The 21,325-nt window shown below is 46.1% G+C and overlaps 1 protein-coding gene across 1 annotated transcript in view; it reads left to right on the forward strand.

Annotated features, from left to right (window-relative positions):
* Positions 1–9,593: 9,593 nt before the first annotated feature.
* NT5E (5'-nucleotidase ecto) overlaps positions 9,594–21,325 on the forward strand; it is a 29,197-nt gene continuing 17,465 nt past the window's right edge. Inside the window, exons 1-3 of the mRNA XM_056856189.1 lie at positions 9,594–9,950; positions 16,948–17,170; positions 19,298–19,486. Of these exons, the coding sequence (XP_056712167.1) occupies positions 9,594–9,950; positions 16,948–17,170; positions 19,298–19,486 (769 nt within the window). The remainder of the gene's footprint in view (positions 9,951–16,947; positions 17,171–19,297; positions 19,487–21,325) is intronic.

Raw genomic sequence — 21,325 nt, forward strand, 5'->3', positions numbered from 1 at the left:
GTATTCTCAGCATAACTCTGATCTCTCTTCTGGCCTCATTTTGTAACATTTCTCCCCCCACCCCAGACTAAGGTTGCTGACTTTTAAATTGATCCCTCTAGCTGTTCCTTTAAGATCAGTTTGATCTGCAGCAGTTAGAAGATGATGTTATTTACCTCCATGATGTTATTTACCTCCATGAAAAGGTTCAACATCTCATTTCCAGACACGAAGCCTCTATTAAAGCAACAGGATATTTTTCTCCTGCAGGCAACCCTACAAATGCACAGACACTTTGGCCAACTGAGAGTAACACTTCTCTTTCCAGCTCCATGTGAATATGGTCCTATAGCTTCAAAAGAGTTCACCCACACGATATAGTAGCGGAGAGTCAAAACAAAACAACTATCTCCTCTCCACAGCCTCTCATTTTACTCTTATTTGTACCACTACTGATCCAGGCTGCAAATCAGACAGCCCTAGAACTGGAATGTCCTTAAAAACAACGGCCTTTAAAGCAGTCCAATCCCCTGTTTAATATAGGGGAGCATGCCTGACAGATGGCTGTATGGCCTTTTTCCCAGACTTCCAGTAAGGCAAAGCCCTTCCCCCCCGCCCACACACAGCTAATTGGTTCCATTCCTGATCAGTTGTCCCCATTAGAAAGTTTCTCCTTGGATTGCCAACAGCCTGGAGAAGAAGAAAAAAATGCCCTGTAGACACTTAATGGGATGGTATTTATCGCCATTGCATTTCCACATATCAAGCCTCTATTAAAGGGACAGATCTTTCTTTCCCCTGTCCTTCAATCTATCCTCAATGAAGTTTATTTTCCAAATCCCCAACCATCTTTGTTTCCTTCCTCTCAACCTTTTCTAATTTGTCCCATCTTTCTTAAGGCAGCACACCAAACTGGATTACCAAGCCTTTAATGTTGATTTCCTCACTTCTGAGTGTCAGTTTTCCTCATTCTTTCATCAGGTTCTTTCCAGTAGGGCTGTCAAAAAAAAAAAAATTCGGTACAGTTCGGATTCGGCCGAATTTGACCCTTGTGGGGTCGGTACGGTCCGAAGTCCGAACTCCCCCGCTTCGGATCCCCGGTAATTCGGGGGGATCCGGAGTTCGGGGGAAAATTCGGCCGAAGCGCACCTTCAGGGATTCCCTGAAGGCGCACGGGGGCCCTTTAAACTGATCTGAGCCTCCCAGCTGAGAGGCGCAGATCAGTTTAAAGGGCAGCCCGCCCCCCTTCAGCGGGCTCCGCTGGAGAGGCGCGGGCTGTCATTTAAACCCAGCTGGGAGGCTCAGATGACTTTAAATGACAGCCGCGCCTCTGCAGCGGAGCCCGCTGGAGAGGCGCGGCTGCCCTTTAAACTCATCTGAGCCTCCCAGGCGGGAGGCACAGATGAGTTTAAAGGACAGCCCGCCTCCCTTCAGCGGGCTGCCGTGAAGGGGGGGGGGCTGCCCTTTAAACTCATCTGAGCCTCCCGGACGGGAGGCTCAGATGACTTTAAATGACAGCCGCGCCTCTGCAGCGGAGCCCGCTGGAGAGGCGCGGCTGCCCTTTAAACTCATCTGCGCCTCCCGGCCGGGAGGCACAGATGAGTTTAAAGGACAGCCCGCCTCCCTTCAGCGGGCTGCCGTGAAGGGGGGGGCTGCCCTTTAAACTCATCTGAGCCTCCCGGGCGGGAGGCTCAGATGACTTTAAATGACAGCCGCGCCTCTGCAGCGGAGCCCGCTGGAGAGGCGCGGCTGCCCTTTAAACTCATCTGCGCCTCCCGGCCGGGAGGCACAGATGAGTTTAAAGGGCAGCCCGCCCCCCTTCAGCGGAGCCCGCTGAAGGGAGGCGGGCTGCCCTTTAAACTGATCTGAGCCTCCCAGCTGGGAGGCGCAGATCAGTTTAAAGGGCAGCCGGCGCCTTTCAGCGGGCTGCCCTGAAGGGGGGGCCGAATTGGCCGGATTTATTCGCGAACTCCCGAACTCGCTGAATTCGCCCCCCCCCGGTTGCCCGCCAGATTTGAGTTCGGATCCGTCCGAACTGAAAATCACCGAATCAGGGGAAATTCGGTTGATTTTCAGTTCGGACCGAACCGAATTGACAGCCCTACTTTCCAGAGCCTGTTACTTTCCTTCCAGCTAGTGGAATCTAATTTGGTATATCCTTTGCCTCTGCAGTATAGAGATTTGTTGCATCACTTTGAACCAGGCTTCATGCACATCAGGGTGATGTGTGAATGTAAACCCGACTGCAGGAACAGGGGGTCCATCATACATCTGATGAAATGAGCTCTGTTGGCCCACAAAAAGCTGATGTCACAATAAATGTGTTAGTGTTAAAATGCCACAGGAGGATTCTTTCTTATTTTGGCTGCAAGATTAATATGGCTACTCCTCTAGAATTTTCCCATCACTACATCTCCATGCTGTCAAATTTCTGCCTGCTATGCAGGTGTTAAAGATAGAAGAGAAGAGTCCTGCCATACAAAAGTTAGCAAGAGTCCTATAGACCTTTGCTGCAAGAGTCCTATGGACCTTTTGATTTTTGCTGCTACAGATAAACATGGCTACTCCTCTGGAAGTTGGTATCCTCCTCTGGAAGTTGGTATCCCAATAGCAAACTAATAAGAGATACTGTAACCTACATCAATAAAAACATGTGGTAATTTACCACTTAGTTATAATAGGTGAATGTACAGCATGGTTTATTACAACTCCTTTTTTTCAAGTCTTCATGCCTCCAACCAATGAGTCCCTCAACACAATGAGGAAGAAAGGAGACATTCTGAAGCACCACAAGGAGCCTCCTGAGGCTAGGGCTGCCAACCTCCAGGTGGTGATACAAAGGACTCACTTAAAACTGTACAGTGTAGCGGTAATAACAAACAGTAGTCGGCTCCACAAGCAATATTAGAAATGTAATAGAACACCAAAAGGTTAATTAGACAATATGACAAGAACTAAGTGATACAAAAATTACCAATAGCAATTGTGTACACAAATGAACAAATCACAACAAGGACGAGCAACAGGATTCTCAGAACAAGCGAAAATAGTGCAAACAAGCGTACGCAACAGCAAACAATCCTATTTTTATAACAGTTCGTAATAAAGGAACAATGTCCAGTCAAGTCGGCTTGGCTTGTTGCTGAGCATTTGCTGGGTGCTTGCACAGTCAGGCAAATCGGCGGAAATGCCTTTCCAGATATGTAACAGCGTTTTTGCCACAAAAGTGGCTTCTTTCTTACCTGATTGTAAATTCCAGATTAGCTTTAAAAATATCGTATGGACTTCTTTCTTTCTTACCTGATTGTAAATTCCAGATTAGCTTTAAAAATATCGTATGGACTACCAAGAATTATACAGAAACATAAATTATGCCTTGCCTTTAAGTTATACAATGTAATTACAACTTCAAATTTCACCGCTCCCGAATTGGGCTGCTATTTCCTTGTTAGTTGTACACATAATGAGGCGGGGTGTAATTAAATAGGTTTTGCTACGAAGCCTCGTTTTCATTGTATAACTTGAAGGTAAGGCATAATTTATGTTTTTGTATAATTCTTGGTAGTCCATACGATATTTTTAAAGCTAATCTGGCATTTACAATCAGGCTGAAGAAGCCACTTTTGTGGCGAAAACGCTGTTACATATCCGGAAAGGCATTTCCTCCGATTTGCCTGACTGCGCAAGCGCCCAGCAACAAGCCAAGCCGACTTGACTGGACATTGTTCCTTTATTATGAACTGTTATAAAAATAATAGAATTGTTTGTTGTTGCGTACGCTTGCTTGCACTATTTTCGCTTGTTCTGAGAATCCTGTTGCTCGTCCTTGTTGTGATTTGTTCATTTGTGTACACAATTGCTATTGGTAATTTTTGTATCACTTTGTTCTTGTCATATTGTCTAATTAACCTTTTGGTGTTCTATTACATTTCTAATATTGCTTGTGGAGCCAACTACTGTTTGTTATTACAACCTCCTGCTATTACAACTGATCTCCAGGCGACAGAGATCAGTTCCCCTGGAGAAAATGGCCACTTTGGCAATTGGACTCTATGGCATTGAAGTCCCTCCCCTCTCCAAACCCTGCCCTCCTCAGGTTCTACCCGCAGAATCTCCAGGTATTTTCCAACCCAGAGCTGGCAACCCTGAGGCTCACAGGCCATGCATTTTCAACTGCAAGGCCAAATCAGTTTTTTACAAGTCTTTTTTTTTTTATTGTTACTCTGATATCAGTTCCTTGCAATGCAGATGTGGGAACAAAGTGCATCAGCTTCAAAGGTATGGTTACTTGCGGTCTTTTTCATGCTTTCCTCTGCAGTTCCACCCCCAGCCCTGCTAATGGAACTGGCTGGAGAACAGTCGGAAAGGAACAGGGGAAAGGAAGGAAACCGGGACAAGAATGCACTGAAGTGGGGAGTACTTGGGAAGGGAGAGTGGCAACCAAGTGAGCCTTCTGACATTTTGACCCACATATTGTGACTTCAGGATCTGGTGTTTGGCTGGCATCAAGGCTCCCACTGACAGATAAACAACTTTAGAAACCATCAGTACAGTAGAGGTTTATTAGACTTGAGAACATGAGACAGGATCAAAATGTACCTTGCCTTAAATGACTGATCATCATTTTTAAACTACTGGAAGAGTATCCATCATTTCCACTTAATTAAAGAGTAGGCGTTTAAAGTTTGCTGAAATATTATTTGTATCTCTTTCTTTTTACCTGTGCCAGTGACAGTAAAAGGGAGCCAGCGTGATGTAGTGGTTAGGAGTGGTGGACTCTAATCTGGAGAACTGGGTTTGATTCCCCACTCCTCCACATGAGTGGTGGACACTAATCTGGTGAGCCAGGTTGGTTTCCGCACTCCCACACAAGAAGCCTGCTGGGTGATGGACTAGTCACAGCTCTTTTAGAGCTCTCTCAGCCCTACCTACCTCACAGGTATCTGTTGTAGGGAGGGCAAGGGAAGGTGACTGTAAGCCAGTTTGATTCTTCCTTATAAAAATCAACTCTTCTTCTTTAAAAAAAACTGATTTCTTTTCTTAACCCTAATTAGGAATGGATTGGGCATTAGCCACAAACTACAGGATGGATTACAACTGGTCTCCAGCCGACAGAGATCAGTTCACCTGGAGAAAATGGCTGCTTTGGCCATTGGACTCTATGGCATTGAAGTCCCTCCCCTCTCCAAACCCTGCCCTAATCAGGCTCCGCCCCAAAAACCTCCCGCCGGTGGCAAAGAGGGACCTGGCAACCCTAGGGTAGAGCCAGGTAAAGTTTTTGCCCAGCATAGCTTCTAATAGACTTTTAGAGATTTGATTGACTCTGCAGGTTTTTTAAAATGTTGCTTTGGAATTCTGACTCAAATGTGGGGACCCCTGGTCTAGCTGATAGTGTCTACTGCAAAATGAGTTTAAAACATGCTGATATTAAAGGAACAGCTACATTCCTTTCTTTTATTTTTATATTCACAATATTATGATAGCTAGGGTTGCCAATATGCCTCAAGAAAACTGTCCTTTAGTAGAGGCTTAATGTTTGGAAACAGGCAACTGAAGAATTCAATGGAGGTAAATAGCATCATCTAGTAAGTAACATCCTATGAAGCCATGTGAAACTCAAACATTTTAACTAACAAGGTACAAATTGACTTTAAGGGTTGGCTAACAGTGCAATCCTCCTAGAAGTAAGAACCTGACCTAGACCTGAATAGGATTCTGAGTAGACCTATTTAGGATTGCACTGCAAGTCACTATCTCAGTGATTCCTAAAGTGAGTAGTATTGCCCCTAGGGGCAGTAGGATTACCTAGGGGGATGGTGGAGGTGGAGGAAGACACTGAAGAAGGCTGCAAGGTTGAAAGGCAGCTCCTGGCTGGGAGCTGTTGAAGAAAGGTGGGGAGGAATACCAAGCAAAGCACACGCAGTCCCTTTAAGAGCTGACCCGCCCCCTCCAAGTAAAGTGCAACAAGATTGCATTTTCAGGGGGAGGGACTCAGAAGCTCCTGATTCACTGGGGATGCTTAATTAATTACAAGGTACTCCTGGAATTGGGGGGGGGGAGTCCTCATGCATATAATATTTGAGAATTCGAAGCAGAAAACTGTGCAGCAAACCAAACACAAATTTCCCCTGCATAAATGACCATTGTGCAGTATATTAAGGACAACAGAACTTGCATTACAGCTGGATGAGTCAACTTTGCCAGGCAATGAATCGTTGTTTCTTGCTTACACGAGCTTTATAGATGAAAGTAGAAGAGTTGGTTTTTATATGCTAACATTCTCTACCACTTAAGGAAGAATCAAACCAGCTTACAATCACCTTCCCTTCCCCTCCCTACAACAGACACCTTCCCTTCCCCTCCCTACAACAGACACCCTGTGAGGTAGGTGGGGCTGAGAGAGCTCTAAGAGAGCTGTGACTAGCCCATGGTCACACGTTAACTCTATTCAAAAGAAGTATAGGATGTCATGAGTTATACCAATTTCCAAACCTGTCTGAACTAGAAAAGAAAGGTGGGATACAAGATGATCTGCAAGATTTTGGTGACCATTTGGATATGCTGCATGCAGATACTTCTGAGCAATTTGAGAATCTTCTTTCGATGGACATGCCAGATTGGGTAATAAATCTATTTTCAGATACTGAGGAAGTTGGGGTAGTGGAAGAACAACTAATTGAGCTACAAAAAGCCATTGAGCTGAAGGAAAGTTTACCAAATGGTACCAAGAGTTTTGGTTACAGAAGGAAATTTCTGATCGCTATCCTGCACAATGGACAGAAGTTAAGAAGTTCCTTGTGGCATTTCCAGCATCATAGTTGGTAGAACGGGGTTTTAGTGTGGCCATCCAACTTCTTTCCATGCAAAGAAATTGATTCCATATTACTGAACATGGTGATTTAAGACTCCTGCTAAGTGACTTTAAACCAGACACTGGGGAACTGGTATCAAGCCCATCAATCGCTGGTATCTCTGGATCAAGTTCATCAATTTTGTCAAATAAATCAAACTAAAATGTTTTAATTGGATTTTGAATAAATGTGCAATCATTGTTTCTGTTTTGAATTTCACTGCTATCATCCTCCTTATCAGGTTGTGCCAACCTCTATTCTGAATAATACTTTTTATAGGGTAGAGTAGCGGGCACTGGGGATGAGTTTACAAAACCAAGGGCTAGTAGGGTTGCCAGCTCTGGATTGGGAAACACCTAGAGATTTTGGGGGCAGAGCCTGAGGAAGATGGGGTTTGGGGAGGGGAAGGACTTCAGTGAGGTATAATGCCATACAATCCAGCATCCAAAGTGGCCATTTTCTCCAGATGAACAACCTGGAGATCATTTGTAATCCCAGGAGATCTCCAGTCATCACCTGGAGGTTGGTGACCCTACCAAGGGGGCAGGGGCCTGGCCCTAGAATAGGGTTGCCATGTCCCTTTTCGCCACTGGCGGGAGGTTTTTGGAGTGGAGCCAGAGGAGGGCGGGGTTTGGGGAGGGACTTCAATGCCATAGAGTCCAACTGCCAAAGCGGCCACTTTCTCCAGGGGATCTGATCTCTGTCGGCTGGAGATCAGTTGTAATAGCAGATCTCCAGTTACTACCTGGAGGTTGGCAACCCTACCCAAGAAGCAGTGCCGGATTTATGTATAAGCTAAACAAGCTATAGCTTAGGGCCCCTCTCTCTTGGGGGCGCCAAAAAAATTTAAAGGAAAAAAACCTGGATGTACATTTCCAAAATATAAGATAAAAAACAAATAAAATAAAACCTACATACAGCAACAGTGTTTTGGGTTGTGTAGGCTCCTATGATGTAAGTAATGGGCCCCGCCTGCTAGCCTGCTCCCTAAAATATCACTGGTTTGCTCATTTTTATATATTAGGTCCATAAATTACCATATAGTGTATTTTCTGGTAGGGTATGAGCTTTCGTGAGCTGTGGCTCACGAAAGCTCATACCCTACCAGAAAATATTTTTGTTAGTCTTTAAGGAGCTACTGGACTCTTGCCATTTTCTACTACTGCAGACAGACTAACACGGCGACCCACTGTGAATTATCTTCATATAGCGTATGTTCAACACAAAAAACAGTGACAATTTGTTGTTGACAAAGGACAGCTGGACATATAAAGGGCCCCATGACCTTCAATAGCTTAGGGCCTCATCAAACCTAAATCCGGCCCTGCCAAGAAGTTTGGGAACCGCGGCACTATGCCTTAGCTTAACCGACTTCACGGGGTCCTAGTGGAAATAAAAATTGTGCGCATGCGTCTGCGCCCTCCGAACGATACCGAATGGTTGACCCACCGGATGCCTAAGTCGACGTAAAGCCCTACGGATACGGCAGGTTCAGAAACCCAAAGACACGCATAAAATACTGTGAAAATGAATTAAAGCTGGGAAGGCTTAAAGGTTATATTTTGATCTAATTCAAACGAGAGAAGTAGAAATATTATTAAGGATATTGACTCAGGTTAAAAGAACTGTAATTAGATTGATACAAGAGATATATTATAACGAATTAGCATATAAATGCAAAGGGGACAATTAAGTTATCAAATAGGTAGAGGAGGGGAGAGGGGAAGTCAATGGGCGAAAACGCTCGGTCGCTTTGTCCTCCTTTAATCCCCGTTTCAGCCAGGATCGAGCGCATGCGTTTCGCCTAATGTGCGTTCGAGCCTGGCTAAAACAGGGATTAAAGGAGGATAAAGCGACCGTGCGCTTTCGCCCAGTGAAACACTAGCATTAATTAGTTGTGTGGTTAAGAGAAACAATGTTTAGATACTATAACAATGTTATTGAATGATGCAAATTATTGTGATATAAAAAACAATAATTTTATTTTTTTTACAAAAATAAATAACAAAGACACGCACCAACGGCGCTTCCCCACCCCAGGCTCAACGAGACGCGGGGAAAGGAGGGGCAGGGAAAGCCCCGCCGTCGAAGCTGGGGCGAAAACGCACGGGCGCTGGAGCCTCCTTTCTTCCCTGTTCCAGCCAGGATTCAGCCAGGATCGAACGCACGGACGTTCTTCCCTGTTCCAGCCAGGATCAAACGCACGAACGTTCTTGGATCGAACGCACGAACGTTCTTCCCTGTTCCAGCCAGGATCAAACGCACGAACGTTCTTGGATCGAACGCACGAACGTTCTTCCCTGTTCCAGCCAGGATTCAGCCAGGATCGAACGCACGTTCGTGCGTTCGATCCTGGCTGAATCCTGGCTGGAACAGGGAAGAACGTCCGTGCGTTCGATCCTGGCTGAATCCTGGCTGGAACAGGGAAGAACGTTCGTGCGTTCAATCCTGGCTGAATCCTGGCTGGAACAGGGACGAAAGGAGGCTCCAGCGCCCGTGCGTTTTCGCCCCTGGTCTCCGGAGGAGCAACGCGGCCCTCCCAGGTCGTGCCAGGGCAGGGCGAGACAGATAGCGAAGTGGCAACGCCTCCAAACGACGGGCGGGTCTCTCTCTCTCTCTCTCTCTCTCTCTCTCTCCCCCCCCCCCCCAAAGTGGGCGTCCCGGCCCGCCTTCCCGCCCTGCTGGCACGCCGCGCCTAAAGCGCTGCCGGAGCCCCGCTGCGGCCGCCAGTGCGCCGAGGGCGGGCGAGGGGCGCGCGGGGCCATGGCGAGGCGGTGCGCCACGCGCCAAGGCGCGCCGAGGTCCCCCGGGGCGCTGCTGCTGCTGCTGCTGCCGCTGCTGCTGCTCCCCGCGGCCGCCTTCGAGCTCACGGTCCTGCACACCAACGACGTCCACGCCCGGGTGGAGCAGACCAGCGTGGACTCCGGCAAGTGCGTGCGGGGGCCGTGCTACGGCGGCGTGGCGCGCAGGGCCACCGCCGTCCGGCGGGTCCGCGACGACCCCGGCCGCCACGTGGTGCTCCTCGACGCCGGCGACCAGTACCAAGGCACCGTCTGGTTCAGCTTCTTCCGAGGCCGGGAGGTGGTGCGCTTCATGGAGCTCCTCCGCTACGACGCGATGGTAAGATGCGCGCTGGGGAGTGCTGTCCAGCCGGGAGGAGCCGTGGCTCAGGGGTAGAGCCTCTGCTTGGCACGCGGAGGGTCCCGCGTTCAATCCCCGACATCTCCAATTTAAAGGGACTGGGCAAGTAGGGGATGCGAAAGACCCCTGCCTGAGCCCCTGGAGAGCCGCTGCTGTCCAGAGTAGACAATACTGACTTTGACGGATCACGGGTGTGATTCGGTATAAGGCGGCTTCCTGTGCTCATGCGAGGTGGGCGAGGGCGAGCTGGGAATGGCCTCCCTCTTCTGGTGCCCGTTGGCGTCTGTGCTGGCTTGAGCCCTCTGTGGGCACTTCTGCCCAGGGAGGGGCCGTGGCTCAGGGGTAGAGCAGCTGCTTGGCATGCGGAGGGTCCCGGGTTCAATCCCTGGCATCTCCGGTTCAAAGGACTAGGCAAGTAGGGGATGCGAAAGACCCCTGCCTGAGCCCCTGGAGAGCCGCTGCCGGTCAGAGTAGACAATATGGACCTTGATGGTCTGATTCAGTATAAGTCAGCTTCATGTGCTCATGCGAGGTGGGTGTGGGCGAGTTCCCTCTTCTGGTGCCCTTTGGCGTCTGTGCTGGCTTGAGCACTTCTGGCCAGGGAGGGGCCGTGGCTCAGGGGTAGAGCATCTGCTTGGCACACGAAGGTCCCAGGTTCAATCCCCGGCATCTCCAGTTCAAGGGACTAGGCAGGTAGGGGATGCGAAAGACCCCGGAGAGCTTCTGCCGGTCCGAGTAGACAATACTGACTTTGAAGGACCGAGGGGCTGGTTCAGTAGAAGGCAGCTTCCGGGGAGTTCTTGTGTGTGGCTTGTTGCGAAACTCCTGCGGAGCCAAACCCAACCGTATTGTGGAAACCTCGCTGGGAAGGAGCGAGGCGAGAAAACGGAGGCTGGAGAAAAAAGACTTCCCCCAAAAGCGGAAGAAATAGGTAGAGTCATCAGAAGGAAACGGGGGCACCGCCAACAGCTTCAGCAGTGGAGATGAGTCTTCAGTTAGTGGCAGCTGTGGTAGGTTGCCCTTTTGGTCAGTTTGAAAGAAGCCAAACAAATAAAAATACAGTAATATCCCACATTTTCTGCATCCTGGCTCTCAAGGCAGTGCAAAAAGTAACCTTCCCATCCAGGTGCTAACCAGACTGGATCTGTGGAGCAAACAAGTTGGCTGTATCTTGGCTTTCCAGCTATAAACTGGAAATAAGTTCTATATAGGATCTGTTGTGGGAGTGAAAAATGATGTTCCAGGACATGATGGAAAAGCTCCCTGTCTGTCTTCTGCAGAAATAAGATGTTGTTACAAACTTAAGTAGACTGTTCTCAGTGCAAAACTGAGGGCGAAAACGCACAGTTGCTTTAGCCTCCTTTATTCCCTGTTTCAGCCAGGATTCAGCCAGGATCGAACTCATGCGTTTCACCGAACGTGTGTTCGATCCTGGCTGAATCCTGGGAATAAAGGAGGCTAAAGCGACCATGCGTTTTCGCCCTGAGTTTCAGCAAGAGTTGCTGAAACCGAGGACAGATAACTGACACCCTTGTCAAATAACCAATGCTGGGTCGGAGCTGGGTCTATTTCTTTGTTATAACTGTTAATGGATTGATAATAACTTTCTGGGACAGCCCAGGCTAGCCTGATCTTGCAAGCTAAGCAGCATTAGAATTTGGATGAGAGACTGGCAAGGAAGTCCAGGGTCGCTGTGCAGAGGCAGGCAATGGCAAACCATCTCTGAATGTCTCTTGCCTTCAAAACCCCATGGGGTCGCTGTAAGTCATCGGTGACTTGATAGCACACACACACCCCTGGCCAAAAAAAAAAGACTTGTTAAGGCCATCGTGTAAAGGAAGTACAAAAAGAGAATGTGGTATAGTGGTTAGAGTACTGGAGATGTAGGTTCAAATCCCCACCCTGCTATGGAAGCTTGCTGGGTGACCTTGGGCCAGTCACTTTCTTTCAGCATTATGTACCTCACAGGGTTGTTGTGAGGATAAAATGGGGGAAGGCAGAATGTTAGAGACTTTGGGTCTTTTTTGGGGAGAAGTGTGTGTGTGTAAAGTGCCGTCAAGTCGCCACTGACTTATGGCAACCCTTTTGGGGGGTTTTCATGGCAAGAGACTAACAGAGGTGGTTTGCCAGTGCCTTTGCACAGCAACCCTGGTCTTCCTTGGTGGTCTCCCATCCAAATACTAACCAGGACTGACCCTGCTTAGCTTCTGAGATCTGACAAGATCAGGCTAGCCTGGGCCATCCAGGTCAGGGCTGGGGAGAAGAGCAAGGTATATATAAATAAATGTAGTTCAAGCACCCATAGACTACACTAATGAACAGTGAGCTCTAATTTTATGGTGAATGGGGGGGGGGATATGGAGCGTGCCGTGCAGCCTTTAGGATCCAGGCCACAGATACATGTTTTTCTGCCTTGATAACACTGTAAAGTACTGAATATGGGCGGTTGTGTGTGTTAGCTATTTTCAGTTCCTGGCTCCTTATTCTCCTGTTGCAAATGTTGGTGATATTTAAAGATCGGCACTCTTTAATACAAGCTTTGAACCACCTGAGGACTTGGGAGACTGCCCTGCAAGGTGCCATACATTGGTGCCTGGCCCAAAGCCTGGTTTTTTGCCCAAAGCATGCCAAAGAGGAGTGCAAACAGGAATCACATACGTTTGCCTTGGAGTACCTGAAAAGTAAGGAGCTTGGAGCAGGTGCACCCCCAAAGAAACGTTGAACTGTTCCAGTTCGTACCTGCCTAGAGACTGTACTTGGCAAGTTGCCATACACTGGTGTCAAGGCCAGAGCCTGGTTTTTGAGCAAAACACTCTAAAGTGGAGTGCCCCAGATGTTCCATTGGATTGCAGTGCTAAATGGTTGAGGCCAGTGGTCTTCAAGGGGTATGACTCTGTTTGGGGTTGCAGTGACCATTGCAGTGGCTTTTCAGATTCACTTTATGTGTGATCCTTTTAGCTGGAAAAGTTGGTGATTGAACCTGGGACCTTCTGCATGCACAGTAGATGCTCTAGCACTGAGCTGTTGCCCTACCCAGGTCAGTTTTAGTTGATGAAACCGGATAGCAGGGAAAGATTTAAATCCCCTCTTCCCCATTCTAGCAAACCCTAGTCCAAATTACACATCTTTCCTCACACCGGTTCTATTAGTATCTTACAACACTGGAGGAATCTGATCATGGCCCTTTCCACATCTTGGATTAATTGATCCCATGTTTTTCATTCAGAGTTGAAATTGGTCCATATATTCCAGAAGCTGTAGGAATAAATATTTTGGCTTAGTCCAGGAAAAGAAGACCACATTCCTATTACATATCAACAGAGATGACGAAATGTGCAATAGTGGTAAATATTCTGAAAGTACTTTACCATTTGGGAGAGCAGATGGTACTTCTGTGTTGTGAATCTATAGGGTGTCTATAAGAACATGCCATGCAGGGACAGACTAGTGATGCATCTAGCCCAGTATCCTGTTTCACGCTGTGTCCAAACAGATGCCCCTGTGTCAATTAGCAGAGGCCAAAATCCTCCCTCTGCACTAACATTCAGAGCTTTTTCAATTCTGACATTTGAATTAAATCTCTTCTGCAACAACTGGAATTATCACGGGGGGTTACCGCACTTTGTATTCCCAGTGATGTATTAAGAGTTTGAAAATGTTATAAAAAACATCGCTTTTGGATACCATGGCTTATAAATGGTTGGAGGACGTCTTCATAGCTAAAGGGGCCAAACAAAGTGTGAACAGTATTTTGTATAACGTTTTCAAACTCTTAATACATCTGTGGGAATACATAGAAAGTGCGAACGGTATTTTTTATAACGTTTTCAAACTCTTAATACATTGCTGGGAATACAAGTGTGGTAACACCCACTGAATAACGTTGCTTCAGTAATGCCACCCTTTTCACTATTCTTCCCTTGGAACTTGTCCAGCTTCAGTTTACCGCTTAAGGGACGCGCCCAGAACAATTATGAGGAAGAGTACCTTGAAGGAAGAGGCACTAGAGATCATATTGCAAATATACGCTGGTTACTGGAGCATACGAGAGAATTTCAGAAGAAAACCTACAAACAGTGTTTAAACCCACCAAGAAAATACAACAGATGCTACGATCAGCAAAAGACAAAAGAGACCCCCTCACCTCTGCAGGCGTATATCGTATACCTTGCAGTTGTGGACAAATTTACATCGGGACCACAGAACGCAGCATACAAACTAGGATAAAAGAACATGAAAGATACTGCAGGCTTGGCCAACCTGAGAAATCAGCAGTGGCTGAACATGGACTGACACAAACAGGACACAGGGTCTTATTCCAAGACACTGAAAGACTGGACAATTCTACCAACTATTTTGTCAGATTACACAGAGAAGCAATTGAAATTCATAAACATCAGCACAACTTTAACAGAAGAGAGTTTAAGAATGAATAAGGCTTGACTTCCTGTCCTGAAAACCTCCAGACTAACAAAGACTACAGTCCACAATAGCCATGCAGATTAGCTTTGGATTTCACACATTAACAGATCACTTCAGGATACCATGGTTCCATATTAACATACCACACCCTCATTAGCACATTATCTTGATACTTACAGGACAATGCTTAGCACATTACCTTTGATACTTTTTGCAGGACAATGATTCACTCAAACCCAACCCCTTTCTGACTATATATTACTTTTCCTACACACTTGACACTGAGAGATACTGTCCTTCAGTGTTACTCCTCTGAAGATGCCTGCCACAGCTGCTGGCGAAACGTCAGGAAAGAAAATACCAAGACCACCGTCACACAGCCCGGATAACCTACAAGAACCAATGAACTCTGACCATGAAAGCCTTCGACAATATTTTGGAGGGAGAAACATTAATAATTTGAGATATGCTGATGACACTACATTATTGGCAGAAAATAGTGAAGACTTGAAACGACTGCTGCTGAAAGTTAAAAGAGAAAGTGCCAAAGCAGGACTACAGCTGAACATCAAGAAAATAAAAAGTAATGACTACAGGAGAATTACACAACTTTAAGGTTGACAATGAGGAAATTGAAATTGTTGAAGACTTTCTATTCCTTGGCTCCATCATCAACCAAAAGGGAGACTGCAGCCAAGAAATCAGAAGGAGATTGAGACTGGGAAGGGCAGCCATGAAGGAGCTAGAAAATATTTTGAAGTGTAAGGATGTGTCACTGGCAACCAAGACTAGATTAATTCATGCCATCGTATTCTCTATTACTATGTATGGGTGTGAAAGCTGGACAGTGAAGAAAACTGATAGGAAGAAAATAGACTCCTTTGAAATGTGGTGTTGGAGGAGAGTGTTACAGATTCCATGGACTGCCAAAAAAAACAAATCAGTGGGTTCTAGATCAAATCAAGCCTGAACTGACCCTAAAAGCTAAAATGACTAAACTGAGGCTGTCGTATTTTGGTCACGTCATGAGACGACAAGAGTCAATGGAAAAGACAGTCATGCTAGGAAAAGTTGAGGGCAGCAGGAAAAGAGGAAGATCCAACAAGAGATGGATTGACTCAATAAAGGAAGCCACAGCCTTCAATTTGCAGGATCTGAGCAAAGATAGGACATTTTGGAGGACTTTCATTCATAGGGTGGCCATGAGTCGGAAGCGACTTGACGGCACTTAACACACACACACACACACACAACACACCTTGAACATAATTCAAGCCACACTGTAACTTGGTTCCATGTCACGGGACTATGGAAGCAACATTTGTCCATAGGCACTGCTGACCTCGGGAGGTCTCTGATTCCTGTTGGGTGCCCTTTTTCCTAAATGCAAGCATGTGTCCTAAGAAATCAGTTTTTTTACCTGTGCACAATTTAGCTCAAAGTTAGATGGGTGTCAAACATGTGGCCCTCAGGCCAGATCCGGCCCCCAGAGGGCTTTCATCTGGTCTGCGGAGCCGAGGCACCTAGTTCTCCTTTCCCCCCCTCCCCCGGCCTTTTCTGGGCTTCCCGGGGCCCGTGTGTGGCTGGGGAGGGAGTGGGGAAGGCTTCTGCCCAGTCGCACCGGGCTGCAGGGCTGCGTGCATGGTCAGGTGTGGGGGCAGAGGCTTCCGCCTGGTCGCACCTGGCCAAAGGGCCGCATCCGCAGCCAGGTGTGGGGGTGAAGGCTTCTGCCCGGTCGTTCCGGGCTGAAGGGCCGTGTGCACGGCTGTGTGCAGGGGGAAAGGCTTATCTCTTTTCTTCTTCTTTTTCTGTCACTCTCTCTCCTTTTTTTCTTTCTCTCCCTCCCTTTCTCTCTTTTTCTGTCACTCTCCTTTTCTTTCTTTCTCTCCCTCCCTTTCTCTCTCTTTTTCTTTCTTTCTTTCTCTCTCCCTTCCTTCCTCTCTCTCTCTCTCCCTTCCTTCCTTTCTCCCTTCCTTCCTTTCTTCCTTATGTGCACATGGCCCGGCCCAACCAAGTGACATTTATATCATATCCAGCCCTCCTAACAAATGAGTTTGACACCCCTGATTTAAGGTATTTATAGACCACTTTTTTCTATTGCTCAAAGTTTTTTCCAACAGTCATTTAAAACCTAGCCCATGCCTAAAAGCAGCCTTACCAATAAGAATTAAAATAAAACAATTAAGCAAAAAGGTCTCTTAAAAAGGGAGGTTTGCACCTTTTTGTGAAAGTGAAAGAAAGCGTGTACAGCACTGGTTCCCAACCAGGGGTCCATGGACCCCCAGGGGTCCACGAGAACTAAATTAAGGTCCACGAAACAAAGTTATAAACCCATAATAAATTAATATTTTCAATTAAAAGTTCTCTATTATAAAAATATATATTCAAATATTATTCTAAGTTTGATGTTTAATCAGTTATGATTAAAGTTTATTTTCAAATACTTGGAATTTTTATTTTGAACCTTGGGGTCCCTTCTGTTTTACATTAATAAAAATTAATTATGATTCATGGCCATAGCAAATCACTTTCTTTTCTCCACCTTTTCTTTTAGGCATTGGGAAACCATGAATTTGATAACGGCGTGGATGGATTATTGGACCCACTGCTTAAAAATGCTAACTTTCCTATATTAAGTGCGAATATGAAAGCAAGCAAGCAATTGGCAAATAACATTACACGGTATTTTTTCCCTTATACAATATTAAATGTTAGCTCAGAAAGAGTGGGAATTGTTGGCTATACCACAAAGGAGACACCTGTTCTTTCAAATCCAGGTAAGCATTCCTTTAATACTCTTCTATTTGATTGAGTTTCTCTGATTCTTCACAGCCCTTTTTATTTATTTTTAGTATCAAGTTGATGAAACTGATACTTATCCTAACTAAATATTTGTGTGTGTACCTAAACATGATGTGGTGGTGGAAAGTGCCATCCAGTCACAACCAACTTATGGCGGCCCTGAAGGGTTTTCAGGGCAAGAGACATTTGGAGGTGGTTTGCCATTGCCTGCCTCTGCATGGGCTGAGAGAGTTCTGAGAGAACTGTGACTGGCCCAAGGTTACCCAGCAGGCTTCTTGTGGAGGAGTAGGGAAACAAACACGGTTCTCCAGATTAGAGCCTGCCGCTTTTAACCACTACACCACATTGGCTCTCTAAACGTGATGCCATCCATGTATTAGATGGTTTGAGGGTGGAATCAGAGATCATTTACTGGCTAGGTACAGGAAATTTAATGGGGTTTGTTGTTTATGATAAACAGGCAGGGTATAGATTTTCTAAGTAAACAGGAGTAGTGTAGTTCTTAACCTATCTACCATTATAACATTTGCTCTAAGTTTAGAGATAATATCCATATCTCACCATGTTCTCGACTCCCCCTTTTTAAAAATATATAACTTTTTTTTTACAGCTTTGGAATAGTTCCATTACCAACATGCCTTGTAGATTTGCTCTATCTCTGTTCACAAAAAATATAATAGGGCAGCTATCCAAGGTACTTACCTTCTCAATCACAGTTCTTGTATATTACAAGTCTAGAAAATCAATCTTTCATTTTACCTGCTGGCCCAAAGTTAGTTTGGAAAACCATACAGGTTTTTTTTTTTTTTTTTAGTTTTTCTTTTAAGAGTTCTTATTCAAGCCTTGGAAACTGGAAGAAAACAGATTCAACTTGTTCATACCAAAAGGGATCAGGAAAAGCTAATTGTTTCCACTTTAGTGAACTGCTACATAGAATAAGTAGTTTATGTATCTGGCAACTGTCCCTTTACCAGAACTTTAAATAATGATGCCTCTACTTCAACATGTTACAATTCCATCCTCAGACTTTGATCCTTGTGCAAGCTGTATTTTTCTCTCTCTCTCTAAATATGTATGTAGTTGAAACACTTGATTAAAACTATGAAAATGGAAGATCACACAAGCACAGAAATGCAGGTTCTTGTTTTGACTATATCATATATTTTTAGCATTCTAACAGCCCATTCCTGATCTCCGAGGACGAAAGTCCTCAAGAGGCCAGGAAGGGACTTCGCCTGCGTTGGGGGCCCCCCACGCCGCGCCCAGGCTACTTACTTTACTGTGAGTGGCCCCAATGTCGGTGGGGAGGCCCGGACGCTGGTCTCCTGGTGCTGCTGCGGCAGTGCTGCCCAGGGACACTGGCTGGGCCTTCCGCCGGCATCCTACCAACACAAATCCCCATGCCGGGATTCCGGGGGGGGGGGGGCGTGCCAACGTCCCAGGGAGTATTCCTGGGGTGTGATGGGGGTTGGAGCTACCTGGAGGCAGCTTCCTGTCCCCATTCAGCCCAGAACACCAGCATCGAGAATGGTGTTGCTGTGACTGCTTTTTAGCAGGTGCAGCATCGCTGTTCTGCAGTATAGCATCTTAAGGACCATTTTGGTAAGTTGTTGACACAGCCATTACCCTGTTCTTACTAGTAATATTAATAAAAATGTTGCCTGGCAATTGGAGTAGAGCTGGAAGCTTGTGCCTCTTGCTTTGTGTGATGGGTCCCATCTTTTGAGCAAAGTCCCTGTTTGTTCTCTTACTGCTAAAGCAGGCTGTTTGAATTGGGGTCCCTGACTCTCTGAGTGTTCTGTTAAGCATTCAACATGCACAGCTAGTATATTTTCATTTGGTTCAGGAAGACATCAGACAGATTAAGTACTGCAGTTACTTTCCACTCAGGTAGCCAAAAGATTCCCTGCAGTATGAACCTCTAAACGAACATGGAGCCAATAAAAATGGTAATGTAGTGATGTATCTTTTAGCATTAGGATACAAACAGGGGGAGTGCTGGAAATGAGAGAAAATGGAGTCTGAGATGTTCTTGTGCTTTGATGTTAGGAAATCATGTTTTGTGACAACACAATAAAATGCATTTTTTTCTGGATTTTCAGGGCAGGATTTGTTTTTTGAAGATGAAATTGAGGCATTGCAATTACAAGTGGACAAGCTTACTACTTTGGGAGTAAACAAAATAATTGCACTGGGTCACTCGGGTTTTACTGTGGACAAAAGCATTGCTCAAAAAGTGAAAAATGTGGATGTCGTGGTTGGGGGGCATACAAACACATTTCTCTATACAGGTAAGTTATTTCTCTAGCAAAAAGAGAGATTCTAATTAACATTTGAATTCTCTTAAGCTTCGTTAAAATGTTCAGTTGTCCAACCTCCTCCTGTTAAGACGCATATCACTTGCTAGGTCTGGAACCAAAGAAGGAAACTGGATTTACAGTACAAACTTTTAAATCCAAAAGTCATGGGGAAGGGGACTGATAGTTAATCAAATGTGCCAGATACTCCAGTTCATTGCTCTGCCCGGCTCCCTACGCTCAGGAATCCACGGTGACCAAACTCCTCTCCACTGAGAATGCCATGGTGACAGCTCCTATAGCTGGTGTGAGGACCCCCTCTGCAGGCAATGAAGTCATTGTATGGAGTTGGAAGTCGGCTGCCCGGGAGCCCTCTGGTGGCACTGGCTTCTGATGGATTGAAGCAGGCTGAGGGGGAATGAGGTACCCAAGAACAACATCCTCTGGCATGAGCACAAAGAGTGAGGAATGATGCCTGCCAGTTCTTCCTTCTTGCTGGAGTTCCATGAACACATGAAGCCGCCTTACACTGAATCAGACCCTTGGTCCATCAAAATCAGTATTGTCTACTCAGACTGGCAGCAGCTGTCCAGGGTCTCAGATAGAGGTCTTTCACATCACCTATTTGTCTAGTCCCTTTAACTGGAGATGCCTGAGATTGAGCCTGGGACCTTTTGCATGCCAAGCAGATGCTTTACCACTGAGCCACAGCCCTTCCCGTGCTACATCCCATGCCATTCACAAAGGAGCTTATTCTTGCAGGTGTTCATTTGAATGGCCAGGTTGTCACAAACCCCCCAAAGCCAGGTAGTTCATATTAGGGGTGTGACTGGCTCAACAAGCCATACAAACAAAAGGGTGGTGTGAATCCACACACCTCAGGGTATCACTGTAACCAGCCCCATTGACTGCCCAGCCAGCCAGAGATCAAGGGACCAAGCCTCTAGCCCTTCCCAGGCTTAAACAAGAAATCAAACCTGTAAGGTTGTACACTCACAAGGTGAGTTCCAAAAACAAGTTACTTAGGTAGCTGTGGCCAACAGAATTAAAAAAAAACACACCAAATATAATCAAAGTGATGTATTCAATGAGGACAAAATAGCAAAGCTAAACAGCTAACCTAGAGACACTTATAAACAATGGTTCTCTAATCCAGAGGTTACCTTAGCAAGGCTGAGTCCAAGATAGTTTCCAAGTCCAGGATCAACAAGTGTCTGGCCATGCTGTCCCAAGGATAGTTGTATTCCAGGCAAAGGGCAAAACTAGAATGAAGAATCCTTCTTCTGTGCCTTGCTGCCTGCACTGGCATGATTTAGGCTAGCCAATCAGATGTAGGCCCAGTGATGTAACCCAACTAACCATTGGTGTTAGTGACCAGGTGATGTAACCAGTCACGTAAGATTGCCAGTTAGTTTCAGATGTTCTGCCGCTGCACCAGCTCCAATTTACAAGCTCCCACACATACTTGCATTAACAAGATGGATTGTGTAGGCCCACTTAGGGTGGTCTTGAAACGTTGGGGTAGATGAGACATCCTTCACCTGTGAATGCCTTCCATCCTCCCTTATCTCTCCCTCTGAGCTACAGTCAGCTTGACCTTTGTTCTCAGGGAACAGAGGAACTTCCATGTTCTGTGGGCCTCCAGCTTGAACCACTGTTGCGGTTTTGAACAGGAGACTATGGAAGAGGCCTAGTCTCTTGGCACAGGTTTCCCAGCAGTGGACATAGACCGCACACTTGGGAGCAAGATTTCTCAAGGATCAGCAGTTCATACTCCTGGTTATATTTCTTTAATGCATTTATATCCTGAATGGAAGGTTTTCAGACACGTTC

Source organism: Euleptes europaea, chromosome 10, assembly GCF_029931775.1.
Source record: "Euleptes europaea isolate rEulEur1 chromosome 10, rEulEur1.hap1, whole genome shotgun sequence".
Lineage (NCBI taxonomy): Eukaryota > Metazoa > Chordata > Lepidosauria > Squamata > Sphaerodactylidae > Euleptes > Euleptes europaea.